At 61.1% G+C, this 16,754-nt stretch overlaps 11 protein-coding genes across 11 annotated transcripts; 4 read left to right on the forward strand and 7 right to left on the reverse strand.

Moving 5' to 3' along the window:
* OT_ostta09g01960 (unnamed product) lies at window positions 1–371 on the forward strand (the record flags this gene model as incomplete). The annotated part of the gene is made up of 1 exon (XM_022983337.1): window positions 1–371. A coding segment is annotated over one exon (371 nt), but the record flags the coding sequence as incomplete, so codon positions are not given.
* A 258-nt stretch (window positions 372–629) lies between these two features.
* On the reverse strand, window positions 630–1,076 carry OT_ostta09g01970 (Thioredoxin-like fold; the record flags this gene model as incomplete). The annotated part of the gene is made up of 3 exons (XM_022983338.1): window positions 630–688; window positions 784–969; window positions 1,040–1,076. 3 exons carry the CDS (start codon window positions 1,074–1,076, stop codon window positions 630–632), a joined length of 282 nt encoding a protein of 93 aa, XP_022839613.1.
* Window positions 1,077–1,178: 102 nt separating this feature from the next.
* OT_ostta09g01980 (Major facilitator superfamily domain, general substrate transporter) lies at window positions 1,179–3,212 on the reverse strand (the record flags this gene model as incomplete). The annotated part of the gene is made up of 1 exon (XM_022983339.1): window positions 1,179–3,212. The coding sequence occupies one exon, from the start codon at window positions 3,210–3,212 to the stop codon at window positions 1,179–1,181; it is 2,034 nt and encodes a 677-aa protein (XP_022839614.1).
* Window positions 3,213–3,306: 94 nt separating this feature from the next.
* OT_ostta09g01990 (Cleft lip and palate transmembrane 1) lies at window positions 3,307–5,070 on the reverse strand (the record flags this gene model as incomplete). The annotated part of the gene is made up of 1 exon (XM_003081135.2): window positions 3,307–5,070. One exon carries the CDS (start codon window positions 5,068–5,070, stop codon window positions 3,307–3,309), a length of 1,764 nt encoding a protein of 587 aa, XP_003081183.2.
* A 206-nt stretch (window positions 5,071–5,276) lies between these two features.
* Window positions 5,277–5,867, forward strand: OT_ostta09g02000 (unnamed product; the record flags this gene model as incomplete). Its single annotated transcript, XM_003081137.2, has 1 exon — window positions 5,277–5,867. One exon carries the CDS (start codon window positions 5,277–5,279, stop codon window positions 5,865–5,867), a length of 591 nt encoding a protein of 196 aa, XP_003081185.2.
* Window positions 5,868–5,951: 84 nt separating this feature from the next.
* Window positions 5,952–6,977, reverse strand: OT_ostta09g02010 (D-cysteine desulfhydrase; the record flags this gene model as incomplete). Its single annotated transcript, XM_003081138.1, has 1 exon — window positions 5,952–6,977. The coding sequence occupies one exon, from the start codon at window positions 6,975–6,977 to the stop codon at window positions 5,952–5,954; it is 1,026 nt and encodes a 341-aa protein (XP_003081186.1).
* A 527-nt stretch (window positions 6,978–7,504) lies between these two features.
* Window positions 7,505–10,363, forward strand: OT_ostta09g02020 (Glycosyl transferase, family 1; the record flags this gene model as incomplete). The annotated part of the gene is made up of 1 exon (XM_022983340.1): window positions 7,505–10,363. One exon carries the CDS (start codon window positions 7,505–7,507, stop codon window positions 10,361–10,363), a length of 2,859 nt encoding a protein of 952 aa, XP_022839615.1.
* Window positions 10,364–10,406: 43 nt separating this feature from the next.
* On the reverse strand, window positions 10,407–13,199 carry OT_ostta09g02030 (unnamed product; the record flags this gene model as incomplete). The annotated part of the gene is made up of 1 exon (XM_003081140.2): window positions 10,407–13,199. The coding sequence occupies one exon, from the start codon at window positions 13,197–13,199 to the stop codon at window positions 10,407–10,409; it is 2,793 nt and encodes a 930-aa protein (XP_003081188.2).
* A 49-nt stretch (window positions 13,200–13,248) lies between these two features.
* OT_ostta09g02040 (unnamed product) lies at window positions 13,249–13,941 on the forward strand (the record flags this gene model as incomplete). The annotated part of the gene is made up of 1 exon (XM_022983341.1): window positions 13,249–13,941. The coding sequence occupies one exon, from the start codon at window positions 13,249–13,251 to the stop codon at window positions 13,939–13,941; it is 693 nt and encodes a 230-aa protein (XP_022839616.1).
* Window positions 13,942–14,024: 83 nt separating this feature from the next.
* On the reverse strand, window positions 14,025–14,975 carry OT_ostta09g02050 (CRAL-TRIO domain; the record flags this gene model as incomplete). Its single annotated transcript, XM_003081143.1, has 1 exon — window positions 14,025–14,975. The coding sequence occupies one exon, from the start codon at window positions 14,973–14,975 to the stop codon at window positions 14,025–14,027; it is 951 nt and encodes a 316-aa protein (XP_003081191.1).
* A 198-nt stretch (window positions 14,976–15,173) lies between these two features.
* Window positions 15,174–16,565, reverse strand: OT_ostta09g02060 (unnamed product; the record flags this gene model as incomplete). The annotated part of the gene is made up of 1 exon (XM_022983342.1): window positions 15,174–16,565. One exon carries the CDS (start codon window positions 16,563–16,565, stop codon window positions 15,174–15,176), a length of 1,392 nt encoding a protein of 463 aa, XP_022839617.1.
* Between the last annotated feature and the right edge of the window lie 189 nt (window positions 16,566–16,754).

The raw sequence follows: 16,754 nt of genomic DNA on the forward strand, positions 1-16,754 counted from the left end.
CGCTGCAGCGCTCGATCGCGTCGTTGTTCGCGCGGTGTCCGCGAGGCGCCACGGCGGTGTTGCACGACGTCTCGCGCGCGCGTCCTGAGCACGTTCCCGCGTTACTCCCGGCGTTGAGCGAAAATGGCGCGTACGTGGATAGGGGGCGAGCGGTATCGACGACGTTCGGGACGGTTTTACTCCTCGCGACGCTTCCCGGCGTCGCCGCGGACGCCGCGGACGAAAAGGCGTTCACCAACGCGGCCAAGCGAGAGCTCCTCGAGGCGATGCGAGCGGCCAAGGACGGAAGAGACGACGACGGTACCGCGCTCGCGTTTAGACGTAGGATAGACGTCGCGATTCCAATCTCGCGAACGATAGAAGACTCTTGATTGATACAGTAGACGTCGCACGCCTCACAACCGCGTCCCGTCGAGAATCGCTCACGCTCGACGTAAAATCGTACAAAATCACATCGACGATCGCATCGCACGTGGTTCGGACGAGCACGACTCGTTCCCGTACGTAACGGAAACACCCTCGAACTCTGGCTTTACCAGTCATCGCGTCGCGCGGTTGTAAAACTCAACCGTTTCCGCGACGCGATTCACCGCCGATAGTCCTCACCCGCGCTCTTCAGCGTCGTCGTCTCATAAAAAACACCAAACGTATCCCTCAATTCGCCATCGCGTTCGCCACCGCGTCCAGCCTACGTCTCGACGAAAATAATACGTCAGCGAATACTTCTCTCCCGCGTCGCGTCGCGTCGCGTCGAACCCGCGTCGCGTCGATTCCGCGTCACGCACACGCGCTCGATCTTCTCCGGCCCGTCGACGTATCCATCTCCGTTCAGTTTACTGTGCACTAAGACCCCGCGCACGGTGATCTCGAGCGCGCCCGAGGCGTGCGTGGTCGGTTCGCACTCGACGCGTGCCGAGGGAAATCTCGAGTGAATCGCGCGCTCGATCGCCGTGGCGAATCGCGAGTACCCTGCGCGCGCGTCATCGTCGTCAGTGCGCGTTCGTTCACGGGCGCGTCGAGCGATCGTCACCTCAGGAGCCGCAGTAGAGGACGTGGACGAGCGGGGCGAGGGACATGGCGTGGGTGTGTGCGGTTTTCTGGGTCGTGACTCGTGGAGAGAGGGGGTGGAAGAAGGTGCGTTGGCGGCGGTTAGAAACGTCTACGGCGGGTCCGCGGTGTCAGGCTAGGAGGACACTGCGGACGTTTCGGGGTGGTTTCGCGCGCGCGTGCGAAGAAATGGGTCGAGTCCGAGCGCGCGTGGCGTCGGATCTCGGGGTGAGGAGGGCCACGGTGTCCTCAAGCGTTTTCGAGGAGGTTTCTGGGACGAAGCGGGCGACGTAGAAGGCGCCGAGGGCGCAGACCACTGCGAAGAAGCCGTGGACGGCGGCGGAGCCAAATACCTCCAGGGCGATCTCGTAGGCGAACGTCACGGCGAACGCGTAGAGCCAGTGGAGGGCGCAAAGGAAGGCGCACGCCGTCGCGCGCGTGTGCTGCGGAAACAACTCGACCGACATGAGAGCGGGTATTCCGGACATGCCGAGACCAAAAAAGAAGGCGTAGCATACGACGGAAACGTCCAAAGCGTCTCTGGCCGGCCCAAAGTGCATACCAGAGGCAATGGCGGCTATGGAGACGTTGGAGATGAGCATGCCAATCAAAGACGCCGTCATGCACGGTTTTCGACCATAGTGATCAACGAACCTTGAGCACATCATCACGCCGATCATGAGCGCGACGATGAACGCGACGCGCGTTTCCTCCGAGGATGGTACCGCGGCATCATCCGGTATCTCCGGATCGTCGTAAACCGCGTAGGATAATCCACTGAGCTGCTGTACACCAACTAGCGTGCACGTCATCGTGACGCATCTCATCAAGTTATCCAACGTGACGAGATGCCAGAACCTAAACTGCGCGAAAGCACCTGGCGGTGACGTCTTCGCGTTCTCCCTAGAAATAATTTTCGCCATCTCTTCCATCACCTCAATCTCTTCCCAAGCGCCGTTAAGAGTCGTCAACGCGTCGACGGCGTGCACTGGCATCTCTCTCGACAGATACCACCTTGGTGACTCGACCGTCGCTAACGCGGTGACGACGAACGCTAATGTGTTCATACCGGCGCACAAAGCCGCGAAGTGTCGCCAGTGCATCACCACTCGCGCCAAGCTCGCGATGTACATGAATAGGACTCCTTTAGCCACCGCAACCATGGGCAACACAGCGAGCGCGCCGCGATTTTGACCCGAGCCCGCCTCACCCAGGAGCACCGGCGCCGCCGCGCTAAGCATCCCCACCGAAATCCCCACCGTGAATTTCCCGGCGAGCGAGAGCACGGAAAACGCCTTCGCGTAGAACACCACTATCCAACCCGCGACGGCGGGAATCGTCGCACCCACCACCGTCGTTCTCCTACCGAAAAGATCGCACGCGCGACCGGCGATGAGTGCGCCTAGAACAGCGCCCACGAAGAGCGTAGAATTTAACGTCCCGAATTCCTCTCGCCCTGCCCCGTCGTCGCACGCACCCGCGGGACCGCAAGCCAACGTTCGCCGCGCCGCGAACGGAAAGCCGATGGCCAACCCAGCGCACGAGCACGCCATGGACACGGAAGCCATCGCCGCCCACTGTCTCCACGCTTTGGGCAGCAGCATCACTCGTCGAGACAACCCCGAGCTCTCGACGCTCGCCCGAAGCGCCCGCGCTCGCGTCGCCGATTCCGTCCCAGACTCGACGTCTCCGCCCAACATTTGCAGCGACTCTCGCGTGAGCTTCGCTCCACCCCAGCCCACCCGTCTCCCGCTCGCCGCGCGCTCGGGAGCGAATAAATCATCATCATCATCGCCGTCCCCCCTCGCGCTTCCTCGCAACAGAGGTCGCCGCTCGTCGCCGTCCTCGCGCGCTCTCGGCGCTCGCCCAACACCCGCCGAGCCCTCTCTCCGCCCCGTGCGCTCCGAACGCTCGCTCCGAGGGCTCTCACGCGCGTCCGCCACGGAGCGCGATGACGTGTCTGCCGTCCGCTCGACGTCCGCGACGTCTTCACTCGCGTTTCGTGGAGAAAGCTTGAAGAAGGAGCGAATGCCATCGAACGCGCTCGAGCTCTTGGGACTCGGCGTGGCCTCTCGCGAACGCTGACGACGCTCTCTTCGCTCGCGGGACTTGGCGTAGCGGCGAGCGATGTCGTCGGGGTCGGCGTCGGCGACGCGGGACGGCATTCGCCGCGCCCGACGCGCCCGGGACTGGGGAAGGAGTGATGGGCGTTGCGGAGCCGCGTTACAAGTTGAAGCGACGCGCGAGTCGCGAGCGCTATCATCGGTCCTTCTTCGATTCATCCGGCGTCTCGCGATCGCGCTCGGCGTCTTCGGTGGGCACAACAGCCTCGGTACGATCGTCCGAGACATCAGCGACGTAACCGAACTCGTTCGCGCGCTTTGGATCGACCCTGTACAGGCGGCGCTGGTAGAGAAACGCAAGAAAGATGACGTCGTCTCGAAAGACGGCGAGACGGTGAAGCGTCGGCATCTTCACCACGAAGGCGAAGAGATCGTCGATGATGGTGTTCAAGAATTTGTACCCCATTTGGCGCCACGGCATCGCGGCGACAGACTTCAGCTTGTAATTGATGTACAGTTGCGGACACATTGCGATGAAGCCGAATGAGTACACGCCGCTCACCGCCGTGCCGAGCACAAAGGACCACCAAGATTTGTGTTCGTGCGAGCGAAGCGAGTAAACGGCGTACCCGAGCACGCACGGATATAGGACGTACGAGAGATATCTCACGGCATCGGCGTCGTGCTTGGCAGTCTCGCTCTTGACGCTCGACGCCTTGTCCTTGAGACGAAGTCGTCCCTTCTCGAACGACACGTCGAGCGCTCGAGTCACCTTCCAGATCTCGATCGCGGTGCCGACGCCGGACGAAATCAGAATGGTCCACGAAGTCTCGTTGTCGCAGAGGTACATGAAGATGACGACCTGACACACGGCGTTGACGACGACGCTGCGCGAGGACAAGCCTTCCATTGATTTTCGATTCTTCCAGAACGAAATGTCGTTCTTAAACGCGAGGAAATCAAAAACCGTGTGCAGTAAACTCACCACCGTTGTCACCGCGAGCAGGTATGGATTACCCTCCAAGAAAATCTTCTTCAAGTCGTCCGAATCTCTCTCGCTCGAAACGCCGAAACGTCTATGCGTTTCCCACGTCTTTTCCATCGATGTCTGGAACTGCCACTTCACCTGGCTCAGTGTTGCGTACTCAAAATTTAGCTTCAAAGACTTCGCCGTTGTCTCGTTCAATGGCTGCAGGTAGCTATTGATCATCCAAAACTCGTTAAAATACAGCGTGGGATAGTATCCCGATCGCTCGGCGTCCGTGAAGCGCATTTTCTCAGCGAGCACGTTCGGAATGGTCTCCGGCCGATAGGCGTTAAAATCGTCCACGAGCGTCAACGTCGCGTTTGGTTTAAAATACGCCTGCATCACGGTCCCCTCCTCCTCCTCCTCCATGGTCTCTTCCTCCCCGCTCTCTAACAGTTTCCTCCGCTTGATCACCTTCCGTTCCCGTCTCACAGTCAAATCCATCGACGCGAGCAACACGTTTCGCTCGTCGAACGTCTCTTCCTCTGGATCGATCGTCCGCCCGCTCCGACTCACCGCCGCGATCAACCGCAACGTCGCGTTCTCACGAATCACCCGCAGCGCCTGTCCCTCCGGGATCGAGATCGTGCTGTCGCGCTCCGTCTCCGCCAAACCTCGCGCGAACCACGCGCGCGCCGGCGCGTCTCTCGGGATCTCCGTCATTCCATCCGCATCCGCGTCCGAACCCGCCACCGTCGTCGTCCACACGCGCACATCCACGAGTTCACGCCTCGCGAACGTGTTTCGACACACCGGCGCGTACGTCGTCGACGTCGTCGTCGCATCGTTCACCGGCGTTGACGTTCGACGCAACTCGCTCGTCGACGCCGTGAGCGCGCCGACGACGCGCGCGACGAACCCGTACGTCGCGGCTAACCGCACGACCCGCCACGTCCTCGACGCCGCGGTCGCCCCGGCGTCGGCGGCTGACATGGGCGCGCGTGGAGAACTCGAACCGTCAAAAGTCGTCGCGTCGACGAATGACGACGCTCGACGACGTCGCGCGACGCGTTCGGGCGCAGAGACGCGCGAGCGCGGGGCTGGTGTCGTGGTGCGTCTCCCCGGCGTGCGTGACGAGCGATCGATCGCGTTTCATCGACGCCACGAGGGAGATTCGTCGAGCGGAGGATGAACGGTCGATGGCGAGAGAAAATAAAATGAAAGTCGAGGCGTGGCGAACGCGACGGGCGGAGAAAGAGGCGAGGACGAGAGAGACGGCGGAGAAAGAGGCGCGTCGAGCGGCGGCGGTGCGTCGATCGGTGTTCGAGGAGGGGCGAGAGGCGCGGGAGGCGCGAGCGCGAGCGCGGGCGAACGAGCGAGCGGAGCGGGCGGAGAAAGAGGCGCGCGCGACGACGAGTGGACGTTCGAACGAGGCCATGTTGACGTACTTCCGAGCTCGAGACGCGATGGATGTGCGGCGTCGGACGGAGGAGATCGAAAGGGCGCGGGGTGAGGAGGAACGACTGGCGCGCGAGTTGCGTTTGCGCGCGGCGACGTCCAGAAAAGCGCCCGTGGTGCCGAGGAGCGTCGAGCGCGCGGCGAGCGCGACGGAGGCGTGGCTACGGAGACGCGCGGCGACGATGGATGATCACTTTAGGGTGATGGAAGACGATTTGGACGTTTTCGAACGGGCGAATCGATTGGGATGGATCCTGAACGCGCGCGAGCATCGGCGCGCGACGCCTAGGTGGCGAACGATTGAGCCGGGCGTCGCTCTGCGCGAGTACTGACGCGCCCGTAGAGATGTAAAAATTAGTTCGTGTAATACAATAAATCATCAACCCGAGCTTAATAACTGTTACTGGTATTTGTAATTATTGCGCGAAAGAATCGAGGTAGCCGTGGAGCGACGTTGAACCTCCCGTGTGGAGGAACAACACTTTTGTTCCCGGAGCGAACAAGCCTTTGCGGCAGTAGTCAATCAGGCCGGCACCGCCCTTGCCGGAATATACCGGGTCGAGCAAGATGCCCTCGAGACTCGCAAACTCGCGAATGGCTTCGATGGTGCTATCCGCGGGAAATCCGTACCCGTCGCCGACGTAATTCGTATCCGCCACGACATCCGCGCGATCGACGGGGGAGATCCCGAGCTTTTCGCACGTCTTAACCGCGAGATTGTGTACGTTGGTCTCTTGCACGTCCTTGGGCGCGCGCACGCCGAATCCAAGAAGTTTTGTCTTGGATCCCACGGCGTGCAAACCGGTGACGAGTCCCGCCTGCGTACCCGCCGAGCCGGTGGCGTGCACGATGTAATCGAACTCAAGTCCCATCGCATCGGCTTGTTCCAAGATTTCAATCGCAGCTCGCACGTATCCGAGCGCTCCGGTCGGGCATGATCCACCGCCGACGATGCCGTACACGCTCTCGCCCTTCTCGCGGAAGCTTTCGCACGAAGCGAGCATCTCGTCGTTCATGTTCAATCCTTGGTCGCCCGGGCGATACTCCATCGTCGCTCCGAAGAGCGAGTTCAACAAAACGTTCCCATTCGCGGTGTAGTTTTGATCCACCCGCTTCGTTCGATCTTCCAACAGCACGTGACACTTCAACCCGAGCCGCGCGCACGCCGCCGCCGTCTGTCGCGCGTGGTTCGACTGCGTCGCCCCCTGCGTGACCACGCGCTCCGCGTTCGCATCCAGCGCCTCAGCGAGTAAATACTCAAGTTTCCTCGTCTTATTCCCTCCCGTGATCGTCCCGTAGACGTCGTCGCGCTTGATGAAAATCTCCGCGCCGCCGAGCGCCTCCGAAAGTCTCGGCGCCCGCTCGATCGGCGACGCCCCGGTCGGCGCCAGCGACACCCGCGCGAACGACTCCACGAGCGCTCGCGCATCCGCCGTCGTCATCGTCCCATCGCGCGTCCGCGCGTCCACGCCGAGCGCGCATCCGCTCGATGCCCGTCGCGCCTTTTCGCGTCCCACCCGCGCGCGCGCCGTCGCGCGTCCGCCGCGCCGCGCGCACGTTCGCGCGTCCGTCCCGCCCGTTCCGCGCGCGTTCGCGCGCCGCCACGTCGTCGTCGTCGTCGTCGTCGTCGTCGACATCGCGTCGCGCGATGGCGTCGATGAACCGTCGCGGTGTCGACCGAGGGCGGCACCCTCGTATTCGAGCTCGCGCACGCCCATGTACGTCCCGGTCGCGCGCGTGCGTGGACGGTCGTCGACGGTGTTCGACATGGCGTTCGACGGGTGAATGTATGGACGATCGCGGGACGGCGCGCGCGCGACGTGTCGCGGGCGTCCATCGTGTGCGTCGTCGTATGGTGTTTGGTTATAGCCGCGCGCGGGGTGCCCATCGTGTGCGTCGTCGTATGGTGTTTGGTTATAGACCCGCGCGGCGCCCCGCGTCGACGCCGCGCGCGCGCGAGGCGCCGGCGATGGCGCGCCCGCGCGATCGCGCGTTCCACGGCGTGCACGCGCGGGCGCCGATGTCGACGCGCGGGACGACGGGGGATGGACGACGCGATGAGGGCGAACTTTTGGCGTTGGATGTGTTCGGGACGATGGGAGAGAAACACGTCGAGCTCGCGGTGGGGGTCGTGCGAGCGATGTACGCGGACGTGCGGGAGCGGCGAGAGATGACGATGGGTGATTTGACGGCGCGCGAGCGACGGTGCGCGCGAGAGGGGGGGTGTAATCCGTTCGATTGGTCGGACGGACACGTCGGGCACTTTTACGAATGCATGACGGCGGAGAATTTGAGCGCGACGCGGGACGCGCTGAAGATGCGCAGAGAGGTGTTCGGAGACGAGAACGTTGATGTCGATGGGTTATTCGATAGTTTTAGGGCGGATTACGTCGATCGGTGGCGACCGGAGGCGGTGTGCGGGACGGAGGCGGACGCGGCGCGATGCGAGGCGTATCGTCATCGCGCGGCGGCTGAGTGCGAGGCGCTGTTGGGAGAGGACGATTCGCGCGTCATGGGGGCGTGTGAGACGTATTTACATCTCTACGGTATCGTGCACGAGCATTGGCACGTGGAGGATTACGTGCAGGCGAGGAACACGCTCGGGTACTCGACGCCCGCGCTCGCGAGAAATCACGGAGGCGCGCGAACGATTCGGCGGTACCCGGCGGATCTCTGGGGCGGGTTCGTCGACATGAAGTCTGCGAGCGAGATCTCGATGCCGTCGACGACGAACATCATCACTCGGGCGGGCTACTCCACCGTGGACGTGGGCGATACGTACGTGCTCGGAGCGCTCAAAACCGACCGATGGGTGTTCGACGCCGAGCGATGGGCGCACGACGTGCCGATGCAGGGTTTCAAGATCGCCAAGACGTGCTGCACAAACGCGCAGTTTGCGGCGTTTATCGAGTGCGGAGGGTATCTTAATCGATCGTTGTGGAGTCACGAGGGATGGCGTTGGGTTCAGCGTCGAAAGGCTGACGGCGAATGTCTGGGACCGCTCGGATGGGTCGCTTCGCCTTGTGTAAAGTTCTGTGAGGACGGGACCGAAAAGCCCGCGCTCGCAAATTGGCGGTGCAAGTATTTCGACGAAGAAGCACGTGCGTTACATCCACAGCATCCGGTGTGTCACGTCTCGTGGTACGAGGCGGAGGCGTATTGCAATTGGATCGGCGCGCGCTTGCCCACAGAAGCTGAGTGGGAAGCCGCGGCGAGGTCCACCCCGGGGACGCCACACGAGCGACGAACCTACCCTTGGGGAGAAGATCCACCCACGAGCTCGATTGTGAATTTAGACGGATATCGGGGTGGGACTTTGGACGTCGACGCCTTGAACGAAGGGGACAGCGCGCACGGATGTCGACAGATGATTGGAAACGTGTGGGAGTGGACGGCGTCTGCTTTTTTACCGTTCCCTGGGTTTCAGATGGACTTTCCGTACCGTGAAAATAGCTGTCCTTGGTTTGGATACCGTAAGGTCGTCAAGGGTGGGTGCTGGGCCACGAGCTCGCCGATCGCACGCGCCGGATATCGTCACTCCTTTTGGCCGCATATGCACAACACGTTTAGCGGATTTAGAGCAGCCATAGGCGGCGACGGTTTTGGAGGTTTGCGAAAGCGCGCATTGTGCGTTATTCCCATCAGAGATAAATCCGACGCAAAGTGTGGGAATACGGTGACGATGCATCGAATCGCAACACACCTCTACGATAACGGCATCGATGCGGTGACTCGTTCAATCCTTGATTTGCCGCAGTCGAAAGAGGACATCGCAAACGTCATCAAGGCAATGGACGTCGACTTGATCGTAGTTTTGCACGCGTTTAAGTGTGGGATCATCATCGATGTCGTTGGGATGTACGGCGATTTACTTCCGCCCGTCGTGCTCGTGCTCGGTGGCACCGACGTAAACATAGACTCGAAGAAATCTGTGTTCGCTGAAAAAGTTTTCAGAGACCGCGTCGCCATTGCGCGCAAAGTCGTGGCGTTTTCGCTTTCGATGATCGAGGCGGCGCCAGAAGGATCGCTGGAATTCGTAGAGTCGAGCGCATCTTCCAAGACAAAGCTGATACCTCAGGGTGTCTCTGTGCCGAACAGTGTGAACGCGGTTGGCGTCCCATCGCCCAAGCGTAAGCGAGATAACTCTCCTGCGATATCCGAACTGTTACAGCTTCACACAGTGTCTGGTCTGAATTCGGGCGAAACACCGATCATGTTCCTTCCCGCAGGATTGCGACCAGTGAAGGATGTGTGCTTCATCGAAAATGCGCTGAGAGATTTCAACGCGGACGGAAATAACGTACATCTCACTGTCTGTGGTCCCGTAATCGACGAAGCATACGGGAAACTCGTGAAACGTTGCTTCACGTTACCCGGAGATTTTGATCGAACGCTTCTACCTGGAACTGATCGAGATACCGTTTTGCGATACATCGCTGCTGCCAAAGTATTACTGAACACGTCGATCTCAGAGGGACAGAGCGGCGTGATCGCGGAGGGGATGATGCTGGGAACGTTGGTGTTCGCCAGAGACATTCCGGGTAACAGACAGCTATTCGATCTATGCGAAGCTCGCGCGTGCGCCGCGCTGGGCCCACCAATGAAGACGCAAGTAAAAGGCGACGGTTGGGAGACGCATGCGGTCGGTGTGTTGTTCAGTACACCGGAAGGATGTTTGCGCGCGTTTAAAGAACTCGGACTATGCAGAGGAAGCGCGGAGCATGCAGTGGTTGCAGAAATGAAGGTACGAGCTCGAGAAGGCATCGAGGGGCTTTCCCTCAACGAAGCTAAGAGATGGGAGGAGGTAGTGGAGGAGGTTTGCGGATAATTGTGACTACTATATTACCTGTAGAGCGCGCTTAAATGCCCAACTATTGTATTTTGTCCTCTTCGTCAGCTTGCGAAGCGCGTTGTCTTCGCTGGAACGATGCCAGGATGTCTAGCTTTGCCTTCGCGTGCTTATTATCAGGCGGTCGCGCGTGTTCGCCGCCAGTTGCCGCCGTCTGTCGTTCGAGATACGCCGTGTTCGCACGCTCAATTTTTTGTAACGGCTCATACTTCTTCAACAACCCCTCGAGCTGTTCCGGAGTGGCGTGCGTCGGCACGTCAGGGTAGTACATCAACAGTTTGACCCTCTCTTCCAAATCCTCCGGTTCACATCTGTACATTCGACACACAAACGCGTTACGGACTTGCTGTGCTCGTGTTTCGGCCGTGGCCACGTCTCCGCGTTCGCGAGGGATCGTGGCAGACGATCGCAGAGCATCATCAGCCTTTGGTGATCGCACCTCACCGCCGATGTGCATACCCAAGTTTTTCTCAAACGACACGTTGTTCGTGGAGGCCGCCCTCGTAGCCTGAGCCACAAAAAATAACTTCATTATGGTGCGAATAGGAATGATACCGACAGCCCAAATGCCGAGATTAGCCCACAGCGTGTTGTCGATTCCCGCGTCGAAACGGTAAAACACGGTGCAGCCGATGATGATCTGCAGCAGGTTGATTATCCTCGCCGTCGCGGTTATTCCAAACGCATCTGCGCGAAGCTTTGGAGGAGCTCGCGCGATGTATAGACCTTGAAACTTTTTGCACCAGTAAAGTACGAATACTCCGACGAACCCGACGATGTAGCTCGCCGGAAGAGCGGGAGCGTAAATTGCAGCGAAACCAACAGTCTTCAAAAGCTCTGCGTACGACCTCGCCATTCCAAAATCCGGCGGATTGACGAGATCCACTTGCACTTGCAGAGTTTTCGCTAACGGCGCGAGTACATCTCGACGGATGACGCTATTCGGAGTGAATATTCGGAACGGCATCGCGATGACGTTGAACACTTGCATGTAAAACGCTACTTCGATGAAGCCACCGGGAACGTACCAGTTGCAAACGCCATCTGCCGTGTTGGAGCATCTGTTGGAGACGATCGGAATGATGACATAGTTGACCAAGTTAACGATCGTAAGCTGCGCCATGAGCCAGTTTGTTTTCGACGTTTGTGTGTTATACACCTCCCAATCGGACAGCCTGACCGTGAGTGTATCGAGCGCAAAGTTGATCGACACGACAACCAACGACGTCGCCGACGCCATGAGTTGAAGTTTTATGTAAGTGGACGTAGAGTACGATGAGGAAATCGTGAGTTCGTCGCTCAGTTTATCGAATTGTTTGCTTCGCAAGTATTCAAACAGATACTGCAAGCCACCGCCAGCGGCGATCGCCACGGCGAGGATCAGCTTTGTGGAAATCCAGATTACTGCGTTCTCCCACGCATGGTTCCGACTGCGTAGATTCTGCCAGTTGATGTCGCTCGGCTCCGGTGCGCGAGCGACGATGAGTCGGCGACCGTAGAAGTCGGGTGGAAACTTTCGCGTGGCCTTGGCCAGCATTAGCTCGCTGGCGTCACTGCAATGATCGGCGATACAATTCAGCGCGTGCTGCTCGTAGTTGAAGGTCACTATCGCGGTGCCCGTGTTGAAGTTGCCGTACTCGGGCAAGGAGATGAGCTTCTGCTGAAGCTTTTCAATCTCTGTCCGAAGTTTCTCTGAATTCTCAAGCGTCGGTTTCATACCTCTCAGCACGATCATGCGAAACAAAAATCGTCGCGCTCTGGTGGGCGCATCAACCTCCTCGTCCGCCAACTCGTGAGTGCTCAGCGTAGCGTCTATTTCGTTTTTTATCTTTACTAATTTTTGAATTTTCTTCTCCAAGGCGACGATACCTGCGGTGTTCGTGAGATGACATACCGAGACAACTTCCCCGTAGTGCGCGAACCACTTTGCGAGCTGTTCTCGCGTCCATTCGTTTCGTTTTCCTAGCCCAGAGACGATGACCGAGTAATCGCCCGTCGTCACCGTGCTCTCTATCACGATGTCCGACACCGTTCGACGATTTCTCGAGTACACGAAATCGAACAACAAAAACACAATCGTGACCACGATCGAGATGGCCTGAAACTCCTCCGGCGCACCCGCGTTGTTGTTCAACAACTGCGGTTCGCAGCACAAAGCGTCCTGCGCGTCTGTCAGCAAATTCTTCAGCGTGCACGGATAGTGCGTCGAGCACGCGTTGGTGGGATCGAACGTCCCGCTCGTATCCGCGTAACTACACGCCATCGGGCAGTTATAATAGCTCTCCTGCGCCCCGATCGCGCACCGCGACCCCTGACTCAGGCTCAGCACCAGTCCGCTCGTGTCGTAACTCCGCTCGCACGTAACCGTCCCATTCCAACCCCTGATCTCGTAGCTCGACGTGAACTTTTCATCGCTCACATTCTTCACCATCGAGTACATCGACACCGCGCACAGGATCAACATCAGAAACCCAAAGTGCATCGCGCTGTCCAGGTACAGCGCCAGCGACACGTTCGACGCCCCGATCGATCGATGCGACGCCAGCGCGTTGAATCGTCGATCGGACGCTCGCACGACCCCCGTCCTCGAGTCCACGTCCACCTCGTACACCCTCGCGCGCGCGCCCACGGCGAGCGCGCGCGTCAGGTCGCCTCGCGTCGCGACAAAATCTCGAAACGCATCGAAGCTCGACGCGTGCGTCGGCGTTCGTTCGCCCGTCGCGCCCTCCCGCGCGCTCGCGCCGGAGACGCGCACGGCGTCGAGGGCGACCTGGAACTCGCGCGCGGACGCGAGATCGGGGTCCGCGGCGTCCATGCGCGCGACGCGGTGCTCGACGGCGCGAAGTGGTGCCTCGCGCCGAGTAATGCATCAGACGCTCGCGCGACGCCTCGCGCGCGCGAAGATGCGCCGACGGGCGGTGACGACGGCGACGCGGGCGCGCGACGCGGTGCTCGACGCGCGGGCGCGCGCGAGCGGCCGGACGCGCGCGGGGACGGGGCGCGGGGAGAATTCGTGGCGAGCGGTCGCGTCGTCGTCGCGAGCGTCGTCGTCGCCGCCGAAGCGCGATGGGAAAGCCCCGGAGGGTGGCACGGATAACCCGCTGTCGTCGGTGATGTTCCCGTGGGAGCGCGCGGTGCTGGATTCGAAGCGGTGGACGGGAGAGATGAAGACGTGGCAAAAGGCGTACTGGGCGGCGTTCGCGCTCGGCGTGGCGTTCGTCGTCGGTTCGAGGGCGAAGCGGTACTACGACGAGGGAGAGACGAACGAGGAACGGAAACGGAAGATGGAGAGCGATCGCAGGGCGGTGAGCGCGGCGTTGGAGGGGAGGAGTTTTATATCGGCGGACGACGGGGACGAGGACGAGGACCCGTTCGAGGGACTGAGTCCGGAGGAGATCGAGGCGTTGGTGCGAAAGACGGCACCGAGTGGGGACGCGTACGATGGGATGAGTCCGGAAGAGATTGAAGCGTACGAGCGGGAGTACGACGAGAGGAGACGAGCGAACTCGGGATCCGGGAACCTCACTTGGAAGACGACTTCGGCGGGTCGATTGTAATACCTGAATTCTTTTGCTTTGCTTCGTCGTTTTCTGTCTTCATCAAGGTATCGTTACAATGCGTGTACAATTCTTACGCAACGCTACGTCGAACGCCCGGATCGAGCGGTGAGCGAAAGCGCGTGCGCGCGAAGTCGACGCTCGCGTTCGTCGTCGGTCCAACAATTCTCACAGGCGCACTCGCCGCCGTATTCTCGCGGGATGTCTCTCAAGTCCACCTCACTCTTGACGGACTCCGTGAACTCACCCAGCGTACCGCACACGACGATTTGTTTCAACGTTTTCTCGGAAAAGAGCGGCTTGAACGCGTTAAAGAGGACCCTGAAAACCGCCGGCGGGTGCAAGACGTAAATCTTGTGAACGCGCTCGACGAACGCGCGCTTGGACGTGTCGGACATGTACCGTAAAAACTCAAAGACGTCGAATGATAAATCATTCATCCCGAGCTGACTCACGTCGACGATTCGTATCGTCTTCCCGAACGGCCAAGGACGCGTATCCAACTCTTCAAACACAAAGGTCATGACGTACGACACGTGTTCGACGACGACGCGCGCCGGATCATCCACGCCGAAATCCTCCCGAAGAGTCTCCAAAAGCGTCCCGAATTGCCCAGCCTTTTCAATCTGCACGTGTGCCCCTCCCCCCCGCGCGCGTCCGACGCCGTGCAACGCGTGCGGATACAAACGTTTCACCGCGTCAAAGTACGGTTTCGGCGTCTCCAAGATGCGATCGATCCCAAACTCCTCTCGCCACGCCTCGTACGCGCGGAGCTTCTCGAACTGCCGCCCGCGGTCCGACGTCGACGCCGCGATGCGCTCTGGGATCTGCCGCGCGTCTCGCCCGTCTTCGTCTTCGTCTTCGTCTTCGTCGTCTTCGTCGTCTTTCGCGTGCTCGTCCCCAACGACGTCGTCTTCGAACCACCGCTCGCCGACGAGCGCGGAGCAGCCGCGCGCGATCACGCGCGCGATCGCGGTGGTGATGCGTAAGAGGGCGATGGCGAGCGTGAACGCGACGCGCATTATCGACGCCATCGCGCGCGGAACGGCCAACTCAACCGCCGCGCGGCGCGACGCGCGATCGAGCGACGCGACGCCGCGCGCCGAGCGAGCCGTTCACTTCCGTGCCGAACGCATCCCTCCTTTCGTCCGTCGCGCTCGACGGCGTTCGGGTGGAATCTCGCGAGCGGAACTCTGAGGCGAACGGAGCTGGCCGTCGTGAAGTCTCGCTCGCTATGAAACGCACGCTACGTGGCTAGGTGTGGATGCAGCGCGAGCGCGGAGGGCATCCGCGACGGATGACTTGAACGTCGTCGGTTGCGTGTCAAGTTTGAGCACGAAGAGGTGCTTGCCCTTTAATCCACCAATTTTGACGCGTCCGCAAAACGTCTCAAGACGCGTCCGCGCGGCGGTCTCAATGTCTCGTTTACGCGCTTCGTTCGCGGCTAAGTATTCCGACACGGTCGTGCCCGTGGCGGATTCGAGCTGAGCGTTGCGTAGGAGGACCGTTACGACGCCCGTGGGATCCGAGATTTGCATCTTGAGTCGCCAGAGCGGAGGACGCGCCTCTTCTTGCACCTCGATTTTGCCCGTGCGCGCGATCCAGGCGTGGACGGTTGCCTCTTCGCATTCGCCCACGCTTCGCGCCGCTTGCATCGCGGCGATGTACGTCCAGAGACCCTTCATCGCCGTGCGATTAAAATGTCTCGCCACGTCGAGAACGCGCTCATCCGGCGGTACTCCGCGACCCGACGACGCGGGCGCGGAGTCCCGCTCGAGCGACGAAGGCGGCGCGCTCCGTCGGGAGACGCCCGACGCGTTCGCTTCGTCGCTCGCTCGCAACGCTTCGCCGTCGTCGACGTCCATCGCATCCATCTGTGTCGCCGGCACGATCGCGGGCGAGTGCACCTCTAAAGAATCCGGCACGATCGCCGCGCTCCGGACGACGGCGCGCGCGCTCGGCGCGCTCGGTTCGCATCCGTCCCGCCCGTCCTCCGCGCGCTCGAACCTCGACACATCGTCTTCCCAAGCCGCCTTCAGCGCCCGCTTTCGCCGCGCCCCCTCGGAATCCCCGGGCCGATTCGCCCCCCCCAACACCGCCATCGCCCGCGCTCTCGCGCGCTCGAGCCTGTCGACGCGTCCGCCCAAGATCGCGCACCGCGCCCGTTCCAACCAAATCGACCCGTCCTCGCCGACGTACGGATCCGTCAGCGCGATCTTCATCCCCGCCGCCCATCCCTCGTTCTCGCCCAGTCCATCGATCCTTTCGTACTCCCTCGCCGTGAACCGGTCTCGACCATCCGTCAGGCTCAGCGTCGCGCATCGCGTCCGCGTCGATCCGTCCCGCGCGCCGTCGTCCGCCGCCGCGTCCGCCTGCACCACGAATCGCCCCTCCGCGCGCTCACCACGCGTCATCGCCGCCCCCAGCCCCCCGCCCAGCGCGCACGCGTTAAAGTCACCGCGCAGCACCGCGCACGCGTACGCCGCCTCCACGTCGCCCGTCGTCGTCGTCGTCGTCGTCGTCGATGCGATCGATCGAACGACATCATCCACCCACGTCTCCCGCGCTCGCGGGAGCGCCACCGCGCGCGCGCGAAACCCGTCGACGATCTCGCGCGCAGACATCACGCGCGGACGGTCACGCGTGACGCGCGTCGCGCGGTGCGGGCGACGCGAGCTCGGGGATGATGATGATGGCGATTCAAATCGTGATGCAATCTGGGCACCTCGCCGCACGACGCGACGCGACGCGACGGCCATCGCGCGTCGCGCGCGGACGATGGGCGCCGACGCGCGCGTGGGCGTGAACGCGGA

The sequence above is a fragment of the Ostreococcus tauri genome (assembly GCF_000214015.3).
Source record: "Ostreococcus tauri WGS project CAID00000000 data, contig chromosome 09, whole genome shotgun sequence".
In the NCBI taxonomy this organism is placed as follows: domain Eukaryota; kingdom Viridiplantae; phylum Chlorophyta; class Mamiellophyceae; order Mamiellales; family Bathycoccaceae; genus Ostreococcus; species Ostreococcus tauri.